Source organism: Octopus sinensis, linkage group LG4 (assembly GCF_006345805.1).
Source record: "Octopus sinensis linkage group LG4, ASM634580v1, whole genome shotgun sequence".
Lineage (NCBI taxonomy): Eukaryota > Metazoa > Mollusca > Cephalopoda > Octopoda > Octopodidae > Octopus > Octopus sinensis.
In genome coordinates, this window is record NC_043000.1 from 16,363,863 (window position 1) to 16,385,605 (window position 21,743).

Sequence of the window (21,743 nt, forward strand, 5' to 3'; positions counted from 1 at the left end):
AATCGACCCCAAAAGGATGAAAGGCAAAGTCGACCTCAGCAGAATTTGAACTCAGAACGTAACAGCGGACGAAATATGGCTACGCATTTCGCCTGGCGTGCTAACGTTTCTGCCAGCTCGCCGCCCACCACCACCACCACCATACCAGCAAAGTGCTTCAATACATTATACATTTAGCCACAGCATAGTCCTAAAGAATCATTCATACTTGATATCTTCATAGTTCCCATGATTAAACATAAGTCACACAAACACACACACACAAAAAGTATTATATCATAGAGAATAGCTTACTTGAATCGAGGATGGCTTGAGTGGATAGCTTCATCAGGAAAGAAGAGAGAACTGGAACATCCTGAAGGTGTGGGATTTGGCTTGTAAGATGGATAAGTGAAATTAGAGCAACCAACCCTAAAATATGAGGATCAGAAAGAAAATTGACAAACAAAAAAACATCAAATCAACAGTCGTACACTAATCATCAAGGCTTAAATGAAGATAATTAAAGTCTTTGTTGCAGCTGTCAGAGAAAATGGTATACAATATTCAAAACAAATGCCTATAGCACAACTTAGACTAACCCAAGGAAGAGGAATACAAGACGAGAATATCATCTCTCTATATATAAACAGCAAAATGTCTGCGTGTGTGTCTTTTATACAAATCCACAATTTTTCTGTTAGAGGACTCGCACTTTCTATGGTCATTCAAAACCGTCCAAGGGTGGTCATGCACATCTTTACATTTCCCCAGTCACCCCGCAAAGCCATTAAAAAATCAATAGAAGTGACTTTTTTCTGAATTTCCTATCCAAAACTCAATCAAAATGTCCAAAACTTGATACGCCGATTGAATACCAGTTAGCTGTATGTGATTGGTCGGAGATTTGGACAGTACTCGCGTGTATGTGTGCACACACGCAGCTGTATATGCATGCACTAGCACTATGACCCAGCAACACCAGGTCATAGTGCTAGTACATATCAAAGTGGCACATAATCCATGTTGTCAAAATATTTTTAATGTCATCAGATCAATATGGCTATCATCAGACAAAATACTGAACTAAAATATTTAATTGTTGGATTAAACCCTTCAAGGGTTTTGTTGAAAGTAAAAGGCAACCAAAAAACTTAAAGCCATTGTTGTCAAAGGTAAAGTTTGACTAAACAACAGTAACAACTCTACTAAATACTTGCATTATGAAAAAAAAAAATTCCAGAAGATGAGTTTAATATTAGAACCTCCACTTCCATTAAGAACAAAGAAGGCAGTTATTTAGGTATTTTTTGTAATAACATATTTGCACAATTTTTCACTGAATACCAGAAAAATGATATATCCCATTGGCCATCACAGTAGTCAGAAATATATATTTCTCTTTAAGAATATTCAGCAGTAATAATAATTAGTGTCTCTAATAGAGGAACAAGGCCCCTGCAATTTGGGGGAAGAAGGGGGATGTTAGATGGTTAAATGAACCCCAGTACATGATTGTAATTTTTATGTTATTGACTGCCAAAAGACGAAACGCGAAGTGGACCTTGAAAGAATCTGAAATCAGAATAGAAGCTAGACAAATACCACAAAGTATTTTATCTGTTTCTTTATATTCTGATTTTAAATTCTTCTGAGGTTAACTTTTTGGAAACAGAATATAAAGAGCCAGAGGATATACCTGACAAAATATCTTAATAATATTAATAATCCTCTGAAATTTTTGGCACAAGGCCAGCAATTTTGAGGGGAGGGATAAGTTGATTACATCGACCCCAGTGTTCAACTGGTACTTATTTTATCGACCCATAAAGGATGAAAAGATGAAATGCAAAGTTGGCTTCGGTGGAATTTTAACAATGCCCTGATGCAGGAACCAGGCAGTGGCTTTCATGGCTTCTCATCTTAACTGATTGGAAGTGTCATCATGTACATTGTTTTGTCTTGGTATAAAAGATGAGCTACAGAAACTATTCTATTCAATACCACAGATTTGCTTGTCAGCTTGACCATAACCAGTTGAGTATGTCCCTTAGTGGCTGCCGATATGTGCATCTCTGATCACAAGCAGAAGTAGTGGAGGAGCATCGTAGTCATGTGATGAGAGGGATTCTTTGGGGTTTGGATAATTCACCTTTGGAAACATGGGTGGTTCGTTCAATATCCTTAAACAACCCTTATTCAGGGACCTTTTGAGTGGGATGGGCTACTTGACCAGAAGAAAATTCTAGCTGGGCCCTACCTGCAAGGTCATGTGCTGTTAATCTTGATATGAGATCACCATGTTGTGCACATATGGTTGTGATGCATGTGCCTGGTGTACCCTTATCAGACACGTAGTCACGATGAGCATACTGGGCTTCGTATATTTTACCCGTGTTACTTCAATGGAATCAACTTATCCCTCCGCTCATAATTGCTAGCCTTGTGCCAAAAATTAGAGGATTATTATTATTATTATTATTATTATTATTATTATTCTTTTCTACTATAGGCACAAGGCCTGAAATTTGAGGGGAGGGGACTAGTCAATTATTTCAACCCCAGTGTTTCACTGGTACTTACCATACTTGATGGCCTATAAGATGCACCTTTTTTTTTTACCCCAAAATGGCTTTAAAAATCCCCATGTCTGATGCACTCAATGTAGGCTCAAAACTTACGACTGTTGGCCAAAATTATACATTGGAGGTCCCGTAGATGTAGCCTAGTAGCCTAGCCTAACTCTCTATGATATTGTAATAGCCTATCTTTTCAAAAAAACATTAGATTATTATTATTATTTATCATCATCATGATTACTATTGATAATATCATAATTATTATATATGTTGTTATCAATATTTTATTACCCGATATCTGTAACAGCATCTTAAATGCTTTACATATTTGTTTACAAAATGTGTGCTACCATCTACTGAACTGTCACTTGATAGCAATGCTAAAGCTACCTGGCAACACTGGTAACATTCGCTATATGAAGGATAACACAAAATCTTCGTTCAGTTGCTCACGAGACACAGGTTGTTATGGATTAGAGATTTTAAAAAATTTTCTGGATTTTACCTATATAGATATGGTTACAGGAGGAAAGAGGTTAAGCTAGAATATTCGGTACAAGCTTCAAGTAATAGACTATGCTAAAGAGTATGGAAACAGAGCAGCAGTGTGGTATTTTGGCCGTCCTCCTACTGAAAAAATGGTATGTTTCTGGTGGCTGCAAGAAAATAAACTACAGCCAGTGAAGAAAGGAAACCATCACCTTCGTTACTCAGCTCTACACTGGCCTGAAATTGAGAAGGAAATAAAAATGTGGGTAGTAGATGCAAGAACTTCAGGCACACTAATTTCTACAAAAATGATAAGGAACAAGGCCAAACGGTTAGCGAACGAAAAGGGGATTCAGAACTTTATTGGGACAGAAGGATGGTGTTATCGATTTATGAAACAAACGTGTGCTGCCAGCTCACCGCTTTCAATAAAATAGTAATAATAATAATAATAATTATTATTATTTCTTTATTGCCCACAGGAGGCTAAACACAGAGGGGACAAACAAGGACAGACAAAGGGATTAAGTTGATTACATCGACCCCAGTGTGTAACTGGTACTTATTTAATCGACCCCGAAAGGATGAAAGGCAAAGTTGACCTTGGCGGAATTTGAACTCAGAACATAACAGCAGATGAAATACCGCTAAGCATTTCGCCCCGCAAGCTCGCCGCCTTCCATCAAAATGATGATGATGATAATGATGATTATGATTATGATTATAATAATAATAATAATAATAATAATATAATAATAATAATAATAATAATGATGATGATGATAATAATCTTTTCTGCTCTAGGCACAAGGCCCGAAATTTTGGAGGAGGGGGCCAGTCAATTAGATCAACTCCAGTATGCAACTGGTGCTTAATTTATCGACCCCGAAAGGATGAAAGGTAAAGTCGACCACGGCGGATTTTGAACAGAGAATGTAAGACAGGAGAAATACCGCTAAGCATTTCGCCCGAACATCATGAAATAAGTAGAGCCAAATCAAGGGACACTACTCTCGCAACAGTCTGGGAAGAAGACGTAATACCTATTGTATTGTAAATCTTAGAAAAACTGATGTAAAATGAATGCTGCTGCTGATTTCCTTAACCTCATTATCCCAAGAGAACATCTAAACATCGTTCATCTGGAATTTCAGAATCAGTTACTTTAACACTATTCCATGATTCAACTTGGTACTGACAGAGGCAATAAGCTATTGGCAGAATTATTAGAACATTGGAAAACTGTTTTGTGGTATTTCTTCCTTCTCTATACGTTCTGGGTTCAAATCCTGCTGTGGTCAGCTTTGCCTTTCATCACTTTGGACTTGATAATTAAAGTACCAGTCAAGTAAAGGGGCTGATGTTACTAACCTTGTGCCTAAATCAGAAATCATCGTTATTGTTGTTGCTATTAATTATTAAGGCGGCGAACTGGCAGACTCATTAGTATTGCTGGGCAAAAATGCTTATAGGCATTTTCGTCTGTCCTTACATTCTGGGTTCAAATTCCACCAAGGTAGACTTTACCTTTCATCCTTTTGGGGTTGATGAAATAAGTACCAGCTGAGCACTGGGGTCAATGTAATCAACTAGCCCCACTCCCCAAAATTTCAAACCTTGTATCTATAATAGAAGGATTATTATTATTATTATTATTATTATTATTATTATTATTAAGGCAGTGAGCTGGCAGAATCGTTAGCACACGGGGCAAAGTTCTTATCGGTATTTCGTTTGTCTTTATACTCTGAGTTCATATTCTGCTGGGGTTGACTTTGCCTTTCATCCTTTCAGAGTTGATAAAATAAGTACCAGTCAAGCACTGGGGTCGATGTAATTGATTAGTCCCCTCCTCCGAAATTTCAGGCCTTGTGCCTATAGTAGAAAGGATTATTATTATTATTATTATTATCATTATTATTATTATTAAGGCAGTGAAGTGGCGGAATCATTTGCGTGGCAGAAAAAATGCTTAGCAGTATTTCATCCGTCTTTACATTCTGTGTTCAAATTCCACTGAGGTCGACTTTGCCTTTCATCCTTTCGGGGTCGATAAATTAAGTACCAGTTATGCACTAGGGTCGATGTAATCGACTAGTCCTCTCCTCTAACATTTCATTCCTTGTGCCTATAGTAGAAAGGATTAGTATTATTATTATCCTTATTACTATTAAGGCAGTAAAGGCAGCGAGCTGGCAGAATCATTAGCACACGGGACAAAATACTTAGCGGTATTTCGTCTTTCTTTACTTCAAATGCAGCTGGGGGTTGACTTCGCCTTTCATCCTTTTAGGGTCAGTAAAATGAGTTCCGGTTGAACACTGGGGTCGATGATATCGACTTACTGCCTCCCCAAAATTTCAAGCCTTGCACCTTTAGTAGAAAGGATTATTATTATTATTAAGGTGATGAGCTGGAAGAGTTATTAGAACATTGAACAAAATTCTCAACAACATTTCTTCTGACTCTTTACGTTTTAAGTTCAAATCCCCACCAAGGTCAACTTTGCCATTCCTCCTTTCAGAGGTCGATAAAAAAATAAAGTACCAGTCAAAAATACTGGGAGCTAATGCAAGTGGTTCGTGCCTTCTACCACTTTTCAGGCTTTGTGCCTATATTAGAATAATTTTTATCGCCATAATTATACAGTCTACACTTATTTATTTATTTGTAAATCCATCTTTCTATAATCACATAGGTAAGATTAGGTTATTGGAGCAATTGTTCTTATGGCTGGACATACTTTTTAGGTGGAAAGTCGTCAGTAAAGTTAGAACAAGCAGAGTTATGTACCGTGTTCAAATGTTCACCATAATGGCAATAGCAAGTTGTCTAGAAGTTGAACTTCACAGTCAATGTGCCTAAATCTAATAATGTTTGAAGCTCTAAACTACTATAGTGTAATACTACAGCTACTATAGTGGCAGTCATGCTTTCCCAGGGACATTACCATATTTACTCGTATACAAGTTGTGCTATTTTATATTGGATTTTCACTGAAAAACACACACACATACACACACACATACACACACACAATCAGTTCTGACATAGGTTAACCCTTTAGCATTCAGATTATTCTGTCAAACATAATATTTACTCAATCACATTGTTTTGAATTAATCATGCATTACCTTGTAGCTTTGAGATATCAATAATGTGATTGTTTATTCTTAGAATAGGGTGGATGAGGTCGTGTGGGAAGATGAATGGAGGCATGGCCTTGCCATCACCAGTGATTAATCCAAACACCATGATGTTGACTGGATGTTTGATTTTTATCACTCTCAGTACATGTCCTCAGATTGACACCCAAACACTCTGAAATGGTCAGTTTGAACATAAAGCATGTAGGATATATGAGCTGGATATGGCCAGTTGAAATGCTTTAAGGGTTAAGAAAGTATTTCTGATGTTTCTCCTGGTAACCCTCATGGTTTCAAGTGTCAACCACAGCCTGGTGAACTCAAACGTCCACTGCATCAGTACAGTGGTTTCGAGTGTGCACTTACACTATGCTCAACCAAGTAAATACCACTGATAAGATATGAGTTGCCAATCCTTTAGCTGAAAATGTACAGTCAGTGTATTTCTTTATCTACTAGACCAGTAATAGATACAAATACACTGTAGCTATATGAATAATGCACACATCATCATCATCGTTTAACGTCCGCTTTCCATGCTACTGGCAGAGTTTCTACAGCTGGATGCCCTTCCTAACGCCAACCGGCACAGGTGCCAGTAAGGCAATGCTGGTAACGATCACGCTTGAATGGTGTCTTTTACGTGCCACCAGCATGGAGGCCAGATAGCCGCTCTGGCAACGATCATGCTTGGATGGTGCTCTTAATACCCTACTAGCACGGGGCTCGAGTGCCAGTAAGGTGACGCTGGTAACGATCACACTTGAATGGTGCCTTTTAAGCGCCACTGGCACGGAAGCCAGTTCGCCGCTCTGTCAATGATCACACTCGTATGGTGCTCTTTGCACCCCACTAGCACGGACGCCAGTCATCGAATTTGATTAAGTACTTATATACAATATAACAATGCTCTAACCAGGAAATCAGACAAAACAATTCCCTTGTGAAGCACCATTATATAAATACAACATAACAAAATTATTGCAGTTTTGATGCATACCTTACCTGGGGAAAGCAGTTATACTAGCTATTCTTTCTCCGGTCTTCAATAATTTGCCAATACTCTCACGCCTGAAAAGGTAAAAATACAGGTTTAAATTAACAAAATACAAAATGATATTCTGGGATATTCTGGAAATATATCATCATCATCATCGTTTAACATCCACTTAGAAAACAGGTATGGCATTCAATGCATACATGTATTTCTTCAAATTACTGTCATAATTACAAACAATTGTGGATATGGTATATAATCTTGCAATCACCTAATCAATGTTCTGCAATAAATACAACGGCCAGCATTGAAGGCTCATATATCCAATATACCTGGTGCGATGGGTAAATTGTTACCATTTTATATTTTTAATGTCATGCATGCCCATTGTTTGTTTTCGATTTTGTTGACTACACAGTGTAGTAGGGTCAGTTGGGCACCGTCTGTGAGAAAAATAGCAATGATGCAATTCACTCTGGCAGAAATTTAGAAACGACATGCTGTACTGCTTGGCATTTGCACTGGAAGCTCCAATACAAATATTTCAGAGTGTTTGAGTGTCAATCTGAGGACATGTACCAAGAGTGATAAAAATCAAACATCCAGTCAGCATCATGGTGTTTGGAGTGATCACTGGTGATGGCAAAGCTATGTCTCCATTCATCTTCCCACATGGCCTTAGATTCAACACAGAGGCCTACATCAAGTGCCTGGAGGAGTAGTGCTGGAAAACCCTATGTCTGGCAACAGGACTCTACACCATCACAAGCAGGCAAACTTAGTCATGGCTGTCAGACAATTTCTGCAACCACATCACGCCTAACATTTGACCCTCTAACTCCCAGACTGCAACCTTCTTGATCATTATGTGCGGGGTTCAGTTTAGCAAAAGACCAACAAAACTCCTTGTATAACCAAAGATGAACTGAAGGCAAGGATTATGGCAGCATTCACCAACTTAAACAAGGAGACTATCCAGAAGAGTTTCAGGAAACTCTGAAATCGCCTGGAGGCCATGGTTGAAGCCAATGGTGATTTTATAGAATAAATTTACTCTTTAGTATTTCAAGATATTTTTATATAATTTTGGTAAATATATCTGTTAAAATTTTCATTTTTGTGTAATTCAGATGACAGTTTATTCACCGCACCCTGTATATACATGAGTAAGAATGAAAAGGGAATAGAAATAGCATTCAACAAATATAGTTGGTATTGTATTTATTGAGTGAGAAGTCGGCTTAGTTCCACATGTTACGTATGGTTTCATTGACATGAAAGGGTAACAGCACAAGCAGCCAGTGCCATATTGGATGAGATCTCGTGGCAGCCATTGCCATCTCTGAGACTGGAGCGAGACCTCACTTGCATCCATTTGCCATGCGCGAGATCACAATGAGGCTTGCGATGGAAAACAGTATGTAAAGGCAAAACCCGACTCAGACCTGTCTCTTTTGGCGCCACTTCACATCAGCGCTTGCTGAACACACCACTGACTGGAGGAAATTTGCGCCTACATTATCGGAGCTACTGCACAATGCACACAACTTAAGAATGGTAGCTGAGGGCAGCACACTTCACCTTTCCTGTAGATTGCATTTGTACTTGAAGTCTTCTCTCTTCACCTACCGGAAGCCTGAACTACACAAAGAACAAAAAGGATGATGGAAGAAGACGATATTCTTCCGATATCGTAAACCTTGCCTTCCATTATAAAAGTATGTCCATCTCTTTGGACACTCAGAAGCAAAATGGGGTAAAAAAACACAGTGGGTTCTTTGTTAGAGAGAATTTTATCCCTACTGGTCAGTTCTGGTCACAATGATGCAGTGATAACTAGGTGCAGCTGGCAGAATCGTTAGCATGCCAGGCAAAATGTGTAGTCGTATTTCGTCTGCCATTATGTACTGAGTTCAAATTCCGCCGAGGTCGACTTTGCCTTTCATCCTTTCGGGGTCAATAAATTAAGTACCAGTTATGCACTGGGGTCGATATAATCGACTTAATCCGTGTGTCTGTCCTTGTTTGTCCCCTCTGTGTTTAGCCCCTTGTAGGTAGTAAAGAAATAGATAACTAGATGGCAGCAGATTATGAGTGAAAATCCTCCATATGTTAAAGCAGGTGGGATATTACTTTCATTTAGTCATCAATGCAAGATAATTGGCACACCAGCGACATCAGTGCTAAGTCATAGGATGATGTGAAATGTTTCCTTTGGTCAGTTACAGTCATATGAATGTAGTGATCTCTCAGCAACAACAGATGATAAGATAAAGACACTCCACTTGTTAAATCAAGTTGGAGGTTATAAATGTCACTTAACCCTTTCGTTACCAACCTGGCTGAAACGGCTTTTGGCTCTGAGTACAAATGTCTTGTTTTCATAAGTTTTGAATTAAAATCTTCCACCAAACCTTATTCGCAATTTATGTTCCTAACACTAGCTTAATGATAACTAAGTTATTTTACTAAAGTCTTTGTTATATTTAAAGTAATTGAAACAAACACAGAGCATCTCAAAATAAATACAGTAACAAAAGGGTTAAACAATGGCAGTGTGATGTTTGGCACACATGTGCCGGGTGTGTCTGCTGGATCATAAAATTCTAAGAATGGAGGAGAGTAGTCTCTGTAAGGGTAGTATGCATAATACAACCTGGTCTATGCCAGGGATTATCAAGAAGTCAGTGGCTTGCAATACATCAAGAATGCATATCTGCTAAGAGAACAATATGAAATATTGGTCTTTCGATTAATGGATACAGCAGGCTGTTGAAGTACGTGTACTCTTTCTAGGAGGCAGAACTGGGAATTATGGGCTCTGGGTGAGTAAGGTAGGACTCTGTTGAGTATACTCCATTTGATGTTGAGTGAGGTGTTGCTGTGATTACACAGTCTCCAGATGAAGTGAGACAAGGACGTGGAGATTTCCTTTTCACTAAATTTTTGTTCCTGAATGTCTGAAGAGATGAATGTACTTCCACATTCGCGAAATTTCAAGTAACATGACTAAGTTCTCGTTTGTTTACGTCTTTTTATTATTTATTTTTTCAAGGTAGCATAGCTTGGACTATATGTATGAGATAGTGTGTGTGTATGTGTTATAAAGCTGGCGAAAAATACTTCAAGGAAGAGTTAGGTACAGTAAATACAAACAGTAAGCTATCGCGTTTGTAAAGGCGAGATTTGAACATTTTCGATTGACTGAGATTTATCAAAACAGTAAAGGAACATCAAGGGAGATAACTCTAATGAGATCAAAATTTTTAGACAATATTAAAATAAAATTCAGATTGGGGTGGCTCCGGTCTTCAAAGCCAAATGGCGGATCAAACACGTGTTTTTGTCTAACTGGTTCGATAGTCTCGACTGGTCAAAGTTTTTCAACTCACCATGTTTGTATTTAATAAGTACACTGCTCCCTTGAGTTATTATCCCTCAGTCGTACTGATGTTCATAATCAGCATCAATTGAGTGGAAATAAAGAAATTGTAATGACATTCATTATATATCGATCACCCTTCGTTTTGCCGAGTGAAGAGTATTTTCTTAGTTTTTTTTTTGTTTTTTTTTTTTGCTTCCTTCAGTGTTGACTTTAAAGACTATTCATTCCAAACTTTATTGTCTGTTTCCAAAAATTTCCAAAAATAATCTGAATCATTTGGAGTTACTTCCCTTTGAATTCTTTCTTTTTTTTGTTCTTTCTTATTCCATTTAAATTAGTCGTATGCAATCAGCGGTACGCGCTTCTTTCTGAATGTCACGCCAATGTACCTTGAATTAAAAAAATTATTTTTTTTAGTAGTAGTGTGACCCGCTTCTCCAAAAAGGTTGCCCATATCTGACTAAAACGCAACTTGAAGGAATTTTGCTTGGAAAAGTCTCAGTTGATCTTAGTTTTTCAAGTTAGTCTACATGTGAGACCTATGAAATTTATTTCAAACATAATATTGACAGCAAAGTTTAAATACAGAACAGTTATTGCTATGATTTCCAATCTACTCCATACTATAAACATTTTTGCATGAGCAAACAAGACACACAAATATTTTAAATTTAATCAGTCTGATATAACAGGCTCCACATCTAAGTAATTTATCTTCAGGAAAAACCTGCTGTAAAAACTCTTGAAGTTACAGAAACCATTCCATCTGATGCCAGTGCATCGAGTGCTTTTTATGTGCCACCGGCACAGGAGCCAGTAAGGTGGGCTTGGCAACGATTGCATTCGGATGGTGCATTTTATGTGCCACTGGCACATGAACCAGTAAAGGGGTACTGGCGTCAGTCACAATTGGTTGGTGCTTTTTACATGCCACCAGCACTGGAGCCAGTAAGGCAAGCCTGGCAACGAACACATTTGGATGGTGCTTTTTAAGTGTCACTGGCACAGGAGCCAGTCAGTGGGTATTGGCATCGGTCACAATCAGTTTGGTGCTTTTTACATGCTACCAGCACAGGAGCCAGTGAGGCGGAACTTTTATGTGCCATCGGCACGGGAGCCAGCCAGGGGACACCAACCCCAGCTACGATATTAGTTTTACTTGACTCAACAGGTCTTCTCAAGTATATCATACCGCCTGACGCATCAGGAGTATTTTTAACAGGGCTGGACATGCATGGCTGTGATCTCACCTTAGTTGCCAGATCTTCTCAATCACAGCGTATCTCCAAAGGTCTTGGTCTCCAGTCATTGCCTATGTGGGGCCCAATGTTCAAAGGTCATGCTTCACCACCTGATCCAATGTCTTCCTGGGTCTACCTCTTCTACAGGTTCCTTCTACAGTTAGGGAGCGGCACTTCCTCACCCAGCTGTCTTCATTCATACATAACATATGACCATACCAGCGCAGTCGCCTCTCTTGCACACCATATGTATGTGTGTTTGTAGATATGTGTGTGTGTCTGTCTGTCTGTCTTGATATTTTGTGATGGCTGTAAATGCACGTCATCATCAACATCATCCAATGATGATGATGAAATGTGCCTCTGTTATTTCTCCCTGGAAAACTTCTTTACTGAGCATCATTATCAAACTCTTACACTGAACAATATTGTTTGCGTCATCACAATCCAGAGTGAAATACACTGACAAACCATCTCAACCGGCACTTGTAACAGCTATTGTTAAGAACAAATAAATGTGTTCATAAATGGTAGGTTATTTTCTCAAATCCTGTTCTATGCTACTGATATTATTCTGATATAATTTAGCATAAAATAGGTTACAGGATGATAATTCATCATCATCATCATCATCATCTTCATCATTTAACATCCGCTTTCCATGCTGGCATGGGTTGGACGATTTTGACTGAGGGCTGGCGAACCAGATGGCTGTACCAGGCTCCAATCTTGATCTGGCAGAGTTTCTACAGCAGGATGCCCTTCCTAATACCAACCACTCCGAGAGTGCAGTGGGTGCTTTTTACGTGCCACCAGCACGGGGGCCAGTCAAGCAGTACTGGCAATGAACTCACTCGAATCTTTTAACACATGCCACCAGCACAAGTGCCAGTAAGGCGACACTGGTAACGATCATGCTCGAATGGTTACCAGCGTCACCTTACTGGCACCTGTGCCAGTGGCATGTGTAAAAAGATTCGAACGAGGTCATTGGAATCTTTATGGGCATTAAATGAGTATCTACATATCAACTATCTTAAATGCCATTCAAACTATAAAGATGCTTTAACCCATTAGCATTCAGATTACTCTGCCAAATGTAATGTCTATTTATCCACATTGTTTTGAATTAATCAGGCATTGTTACATACCTTTGAGATTTCAATGCTATATTTGTATATTTTTAGAATGACATCGTAAAGAAGGTGTAAGACATAGGATCAGGTCCACTTGAACAGAAAACAGATAGATCTGGGCTGGATATGGCCGCCGCCACCACCACTAATAATGATAATAATGGTTTCAATAACAATGGGAGGGGATAAGTCAATTTCATCGACCCCTAGTACTCATCTGGTACTTATTTTATCAATCCTGAAAGGGTGTAAGGAAAAGTCAACCTTGGCAGAATTTGAACTCAGATTGTAAATACAGATGAAATGCTGCTAACGATTCTGCCAGCTCACTGCCCCAATAATAGAAATAACAAGAGCACTCAGAGAGCGCAAACCTCCGCCAAGGCAACACCAATGTCCTCTCAATGATTAGCCAGAGATGATTTTTAAAATGAGAATATCTGAAATAAACTTGATTGCTCTTATAAATGAGAATACTAAAAATGAACCTGACCACTCTCAAAAATTAAATACAAAAACAGAAAAAATAATCCAGAATCCTTGTCCGGTGCCAGATCAATCCCAAAATGTAATCAGTTCATGCCAGTTATGAGGTCAAACACCCCTGAAAGTTTCATCCGAATCCATCCGGCAGTTCTTGAGATATCATGTCCACAGACAAACAAACAAACAAACATGACTGAAAACAATACCTCCGCCTTCGCTAATGTGGGGGTAATAATGGTTTCAAATTTTGGCACAAGGCCAGCAGTTTTAGGAGCAGAAAGTAAGTTGGCATACTGGGCGAAATGCTTAGCGGTATTTCGTCTGCCGTTACATTCTGAGTTCAAATTCCACCGAGGTCGACTTTGCCTTTCATTCTTTTGGGCTTGATTAAATAAGTACCAGTTATGCATTAGGGTCGATATAATCGACTTAATCCGTTTGTCTGTCCTTGTTTGTCCCTTCTGTGTGTAGCTCCTTGTGGGTAGTAAAGAAATAGGTATTTCGTCTGCCGTTACATTCTGAGTTCAAATTCCGCCCAGGTCGACTTTGCCTTTCATCCTTTTGGGCTTGATTAAATAAGTACCAGTTATGCACTAGGGTCGATATAATCGACTTAATCCGTTTGTCTGTCCTTGTTTGTCCCCTCAGTGTGTAGCTCCTTGTGGGTAGTAAAGAAATAGGTATTTCGTTTGCCGTTACATTCTGAGTTCAAATTCCGCCGAGGTCAACTTTGCCTTTCATCCTTTCGGGTTGATAAATTAAGTACCAGTTACGCACTGGAGTCGATGTAATCGACTTAATCCGTTTGTCTGTCCTTGTTTGTCCCCCTCTGTATTTAGCTCCTTGTGAGTAGTAAAGAATTAAGAAAGTAAGCTGATTACATCAGCTCCAACATTTGACAGGTTCTTTAGTTTATTGTTCTTTAATGAACAATAATTTGGTTGTATGTTGATGTTCTCAATTAGAACTAATAACAAACAACAAAGATTATCTCTTCTCATATCTCAGAGGATGATTGTACTTCAGAGGATTTAAAAAAAATTTTTTTTTTTAATCTATCTGTTTAAAAGCATTATTATAATTTGCATGGTACTGCAGGTATTTCGTATTTACATGCACAACTGATAACCATAAATTGAGATTGATAACCGATTTTTCAGTTAAATAGAATACAATAAGATCTGTAGTAAAGATTAGGAGATTTGTAGTGTATTTGATTAACAATTGAGCGGCTTCTTCTGATTCAGTTTAGTATTTAATCACGCTCTATAGTATTAATAACGTCCAAGATAACTGAGCAGTGTGGGTTGACTTTGAGTTTTGTATAGACTCAATACCTGATCAAAGCTGAAATATTGTCTTGTGGTAAAGAGGAAGCCCAGTCTTCCAGAGTAATGTTGGGGATGTATATTTAAAACATCTAGTGCAGATATTGCTATGAAGTTACAATGAAGTTTGCTTTGTAAATACATAGTTTAAAGTTCATTCTTATTGTGTGGTTCCTTGGGCAATCGTCTACTATAGCCTCAGGCCTTGTGAGAGGAATTGGTTAATGGAAATCGAGGCATGTGCATGAGTTTGTGTGTGTGTGGTGAATGTGTTTTCCTTATCCTGAGTGAAAATGTCAACATAGTGTAACTTCTCTAATAAGAACTGTCCTGCAGTTTCAATGGCTTTATTAGTTTACCATAGTAGAAAAAATTTTAAGTTTGGCAACAACAAGAGCACCTGGCTTAGAAAATCTGCCTCAACAAATTTTGACCAACACATGCTGGCATGGAAAATCAGGTATAAAAACAGACAAACAGGCAGACAGATAGGTGGCCAATTAGCAGAGTTACTAGAGGATTAAATGGAATGTCTTCAAATTGAATGGAACGTATTTTGCAAATCTTTCATGGTCAAGCTTGCTTTTCAACTTTCTGGGTGTGACAAATTAAGTATCAGCTTAGGGTTGTGGAGCAAGAGAAAATGTTAGAGTGCTGAATGGGACGTCTTCCAGTGTTTGTACTAACTCTTTGCATTCTGAGTTCAAATCCCACCACGATCTACTTGAATGGCAGAGTTAATCCATTACTTGATTTAACACTACTACATGGAAGTAGGCATGGCTGTATGGTTAAGAAGCTTGCTTCCTAACCATGTGGTCATAGGTTCAGTACCACTGTGTAGCAGCTTGGACAAATGTCTTCTACTATAGGCTTGGACCAACCATAGTCTTGTGAGCGGATTTGTCAGATGGTAACTGGAAGAAGACCTGTCATTTTTTTCTTTTCATCATTTAATGTCCATTGTCCATGCAAGCATGGGTTGGGTGGTTTGACCAGGGCTGACAAGCTGGGAGGCTGCATCAGACTCCAGTCTGACTTGGCATGGTTTCTATGGCTGGATGACCTTCTTAACACCAACCACTCTGCAGAGTGTGCTGGGTGCTTTTACATGCCACTGGCACAGGTGCCATTTGCGAGACACCAGTGTCTGCCACAACTGTGATTTTACTTGGCTTGATGGGTCTTCTTATCAAGCACAATATAATGCCGAAGGTCCCAGTCATTTGTCATTGCTTCCATGAGGCCCAACACTTATCTGTATATTATCAGCATTTTACATCCACATGGAAAAGGGGACATTAAATTATGATGATGATGATAGTTATATATATATATATATATATATATATATATATAGGTGATTACCCAAAAGCAACCAGAAACATTCTTTGCGGGACAAGCCTGTTGTACATTATTTACGATATTTGTTCTCATCTTGTTTGTTGTAAACACGTTTCAGCTGATATACCCTCAGGCCTTCATCAGGTGTCTTGGGGAAATTTCGAACCTGGGTTCTCATTCCTAAGATATTTTTCGATATTATTATTATTATCATTATTATTATTATTGTTCAGGTCACTGCTTGGAATCAAACTCAGAATCTTGGGGTTAGTAGCCTGCGCTCTTAACCACTACGCTATATGCCCATGGGCATATAGCGTAGTGGTAATTGTTGAAAGAGACTAGTTGACATGTCTCCATATGAAGATATCTTTAAAGTCTTTAATCATAGAAGTAGTGCAAATATTGTAAGAAGTGTTTAAGTAGCATGTGGATGACAAACGTGTGTGATAGTTTATAATATGAAGACTAGTATTACCGCTGTAGATGTGTGTATCGTTAGTAACCACAACCACATGTAGGTCAATAACATTACAAAATAAACAATGTGGGGAGACAATGGTGAATATTGAAGTACACCCAAATTGATAGAATATTAAAAAGATGGATGAAGAGAGAGAGAGGGAGAGAGTGTGTGTGTCTCTTTCTCTCCATCTTATATCATACACTGCAATACAGTAATCGGACAGGAAATACTTCAAAGAGCTCAGAAATGAATGGAATCTATTCATGTTTACAATACGGACAAAATTATGGCTTTTTCCTCACCAAGTATCACTCTTATGTAACTGATTTCCAATGAACAGACTGCCCATATGTTGCAATTGATTTTTAATATAATCATAATTTGAAAAGGCTAGTAAAATATCTCTAATGTTATATAAGTGCAGCGTTGGTGCTGACTAACTGAAAAGTCAGGGTATAATTAATTTTATAGGGAGATTTTAACTGAGATTATATAATTTAGTATCAGGCACGTAAGGATTAAAAGACTTAGACAAAACCAATCTATTTAGATTAAGAATACATACTGTTTTATCAATACTGTAATGTTGAGAATAGGTACATTACTCAGATACAGCTGAGAGGAAGTTGATTTATGTGGTTTAAATAGTAACTGGATTTAGAGAGAGCGGGAGGGATGAGAGAGAGTATGCACATAAGCAAATATAAGAAATAGGCTATACTTTCGTAGTTGAGATATTTGATGACTTGAATCAACAATGATAAGATGATAATGGGAAAAACTGTACAGCAGAAAACTTGAACGATATCAGTGATTACTTCCCCTTTAAGATTTTCAGGTTTTCAGCTCCAGGCCTGTCCTGATCAAGTAGATCTTATAATCAAAGGCATTCCAGTCATGACCAAAATTCAGAAGCTATTTATAGCTGGTCACATGACTGAGTAGAAAGTCATTCATTGGCTCATGAATAGTGGAGTAATGTTACACATTCCTAAATTAAAGTTCTGCAAAAGCTGAATGTTTTTCATTCAACTATGGTTGAAGCACTCACTACACTCACGGAGTGGTTGGCATTAGGAAGGGCATCCAGCTGTAGAAATATTGCCAGATAAGACCGGAGCCTGGTGCAGCCTTCTGGCTTCCCAGATCCCCGGTCGAACCGTCCAACCCATGCTAGCATGGAGAACAGACGTTAAACAATGATGATGATGATGATGATGGTATCATCAGGACAAAAGCCAGAAATTTGTGAGAAAGAAATAAGTCAACTGACCCAAATATACGAGTACTACTCGTTTTTATTGATTCTGGAAGGATGAAAGCAAAGTTGGCCACAGCAGAATTTGAGCTCAGAATATAAAAATCCAAAACTGCAAGGCACTTTATCTGACATTCTAACGTTTCTGCTAGCAATTTTTACCTCCACCTTAGCAAAGACAGAGGTATTGTTTTCAGTCATGTTTGTTTGTTTGTTTGTCCGTGGACAAGATATCTCAAGAACCACAGGATGGACCCAGATGAAACTTTCAGGGATGTTTGGCCACGTGACTGGCATGAACTGATTACATTTTGGGATTGATCTGGTACTGGACAAAGATTCTGGATTAAGCAATTACATATCAAACTCCAGTGCTCAACTGGTATTTATTTTATCAGTCCCTACAGGGTGAATGGCAAAGTCAACCTCAGTAGAACTTAAACTCATAATGTAAAGTGCTGGAAAAAATGCCACTAAGCATTTTGTTCAACATGTGAATGATTTGGCCACCTTGCTATCTTAGCAACCACAGCAGCAGCCGTCCAAGAATTTGGACCTGGAGATCACTGTTTCCAGCGACTTCGAGGGCCACCTTCCAGTGGTGTCGGGCGTCAACGAAGAGCCCTCGACTACAACAAGACGACCAAAGTTTGTTTTTTTTCCCAAGTTCTGGGGTCTCCCACCCCTAAGCCCTGGACCATCACCCAATCACCCTTAACTGTCTTGCTGCTTAGCAACAACAACAACAACAGCCACAGCAGCAATAGAAGCAGCAAAACAAACTGAGAGCCCCAAACTCTAAGAGAAAGTGTTTTACCTTAGCTTCATGTTTGCCTCAACTAAATTTAAGTGAGCCATAAGACATCCAAAGGGACTTCCTGGTGTTCCTTCCACCATGTATTGTGCATATTCGGGGTGCCACAAGATCTGTGCATTTCTGTTGGAATAAAACATGTAGTATATGTATTAATAAAAATAAACAGTTACATCATCGAAATCACTAAGCTATGGAATATGATTAATTTAAAACAATTTGGTTCAAGAAAATCATTACATTTGACAGAGTAATATGAGTACGAAAGGGTTAATTCTACATTGCCTCAGTTCAATGGGCTGAAGATAATAAATAGCAGATCAATTAGGGAATATCATCTGTGACAAAATGGCATTCTGTTCTTAAACAAGCTATTATAGTTTATTGAAACTGAGGAAGGATTCACTGTTAGTTAAAGTGGTGGTTCTCAAACTAACAAAAATACCATTTCAAGACTGGACATATGATAACTGACATAGCTGCCTGAAAACATAATAGAATCAAAAAAAGGCGTACAACTTAATTATATATATATATATATATATATATATTATATATATATATATATATATATATATCATCATCATCATTTAGCGTCCGTTTTCCATGCTAGCATGGGTTGGACGGTTCAACTGGGGTCTGTGAAGCCGGAAGGCCGCATCAGGCCCAGTCAATCAATTCATATATATATATTTACTCTTTTACTCTTTTACTTGTTTCAGTCATTTGACTGCGGCCATGCTGGAGCACCGCCTTTAGTCGAGAAACTCGACGCCAGGACTTATTCTTTTTGTAAGCCCAGTACTTATTCTATCGGTCTCTTTTTGCCGAACCGCTAAGTGACGGGGACGTAAACACACCAGCATCGGTTGTCAAGCAATGCTAGGGGAACAAACACAGACACACAAACACATACATATATATACATACATATATACGACAGGCTTCTTTCAGTTTCCGTCTACCAAATCCACTCACAAGGCATTGGTCGGCCCGGGCTATAGCAGAAGACACTTGCCCAAGGTGCCACGCAGTGGGACTGAACCCGGTTCCATGTGGTTGGTTAGCAAGCTACTTACCACAGAGTCACTCCTGCGCCTATATATATACATCAGGCCCAGGCAATCAATTCATATATATATATATATATATATATATATATATACATACATATATATACATACATATATATACGTATATATATATACATACATACATATATACATACATATATATATACATACATATATATATATACATGCCCCAGCATGGCCGTGGCTTTCGGGCTAAAACATTAAGGATTTAGGATTTATACATATATATATATACATATCTATCTATCTATACATATCTATCTATCTATCTATCTATCTATCTATCTATCTATATTGCGGCGTAACGTACCCCTATCTCCTATGTATGCACATTTCACCTTGTACGAGACTTCGTTACACACACTTTCTCTATAGTCTGTGTCTTTCTCTTTTTCCTTGCCTCTGATTCTTCCCCCACTCTCTTACTTTGCACCATTATTTATATTGCTAAGCTGTTTCTTCTCCCCTCTTTAATTCCTTCCTTCTCTCTCTCTCCCCCTTGGTGCCTTTGTCCCTTTCTTTCTCTCTCTCTTTGATTCCTTGTCCCCTGCTTTTCTTTCCCCTCTCTTCAGTCCTCCCACGTGACTGCCGCTCAAACTGGTCTTTTCGGCTTGACCACTGCCATGTTAACACTGTTGTCTTCGTTTGCCGCAAAGGCATTTTTTCAAAATACGCCAGCCAAGATAAGTTAAAAATTGTCTGAAGTCGTAAGACACCCGCTGTTTTGTCCTGTTATTACTATTCTTGTTTTTATTTCTATTTTTTGTTTCTTGTATTCATATTCGTGTGGCATCCTGTCCTTGTTTCGTATGCATTCGATCCTTTTTCCAAGAAATCTAATGCTCGTAGCTTAGTTTTTCTTTGGGGCTGGCCGTATCGGAGCGATATCAGGATTAATCAGCCGAAATTGCTAAGATGATCCGGTTCCCAACTGAAGATTAGAGGCTTCGAATGACCCGTCTGTTTTTTTGTGTCGTCTCTCTGTGTGTTTTTGCATTCTTGTCCCATTTTGTAATATATTTTTAATTTCTATACACACACACACATATATATATATATTATATATATATATATATATATATATATATATATTATATATATATATATATATATAATATACATATATATATACATATACACATATCTATCTATCTATATATATATATATACATATACACAATCTATCTATCTATCTATATATATATATATATATAATATATATATATATATCTATATATATATATATATATATAATATATATATATATATATACACACATATATATATACATATACACATATATATATACATATATATGAAGACAGGGAAAGCCCCAGGCCCATCAGGAATTACTGCAGAGATGCACAAAATATCTGGCAGTGTCGGCTATAACCTAGTCACCCGTATAGTCAACCAGGTGATACACGAAGGAGTCATACCCAATGACTGGTGTAGCAGCATACTAGTCAACTGCTACAAAGGTAAAGGTGACGCCCTAGATACAAATAATTACAGAGGTATCAAGCTGTTGGATCAGGTAATGAAGGTTACGGAGAGGGTCATAGCCCAACTAATTAAAGAGAGAGTTAGTTTAAATGAGATGTAGTTTGGGTTCGTGCCAGGGAAAAGTACCACTGATGCTATATTCCTGGTAAGGCAGCTGCAGGAGAAATACCTAGCTAAAGATAAGACCTTGTACCTGGCTTTCGTTGACATGGAGAAAGCCTTTGACAGGGTCCCCCGATCCCTTATCTGGTGGTCAATGAGGAAACTAGGGATAGATGAATGGCTGGTGAGGGCTGTGCAAGCCATGTACAGAGATGCTGTAAGGTTAGGGTTGGCAACATGTACACAGAAGAATTCAAAGTAGAGGTTGGGGTCCACCAGGGTTCAGTACTCAGCTCCTCCTATTTATCATAGTCCTCCAGGCAATTACAGAGGAATTCAAGACAGGTTGCCCCTGGGAGCTCCTCTATGCTGACGACCTTGCTCTAATTGCTG

General features: G+C 38.4%; 1 protein-coding gene across 1 annotated transcript in view; it reads right to left on the reverse strand.

Annotated features, from left to right (window-relative positions):
• The window catches only part of LOC115210718 (glutamate--cysteine ligase catalytic subunit), a 103,240-nt gene that overhangs the window by 36,778 nt on the left and 44,719 nt on the right, over window positions 1-21,743 (reverse strand). Inside the window, exons 3-5 of the mRNA XM_029779420.2 lie at window positions 18,652-18,771; window positions 7,199-7,264; window positions 295-411 (exon numbers count right to left, since the gene is read on the reverse strand). Of these exons, the coding sequence (XP_029635280.1) occupies window positions 295-411; window positions 7,199-7,264; window positions 18,652-18,771 (303 nt within the window). The remainder of the gene's footprint in view (window positions 1-294; window positions 412-7,198; window positions 7,265-18,651; window positions 18,772-21,743) is intronic.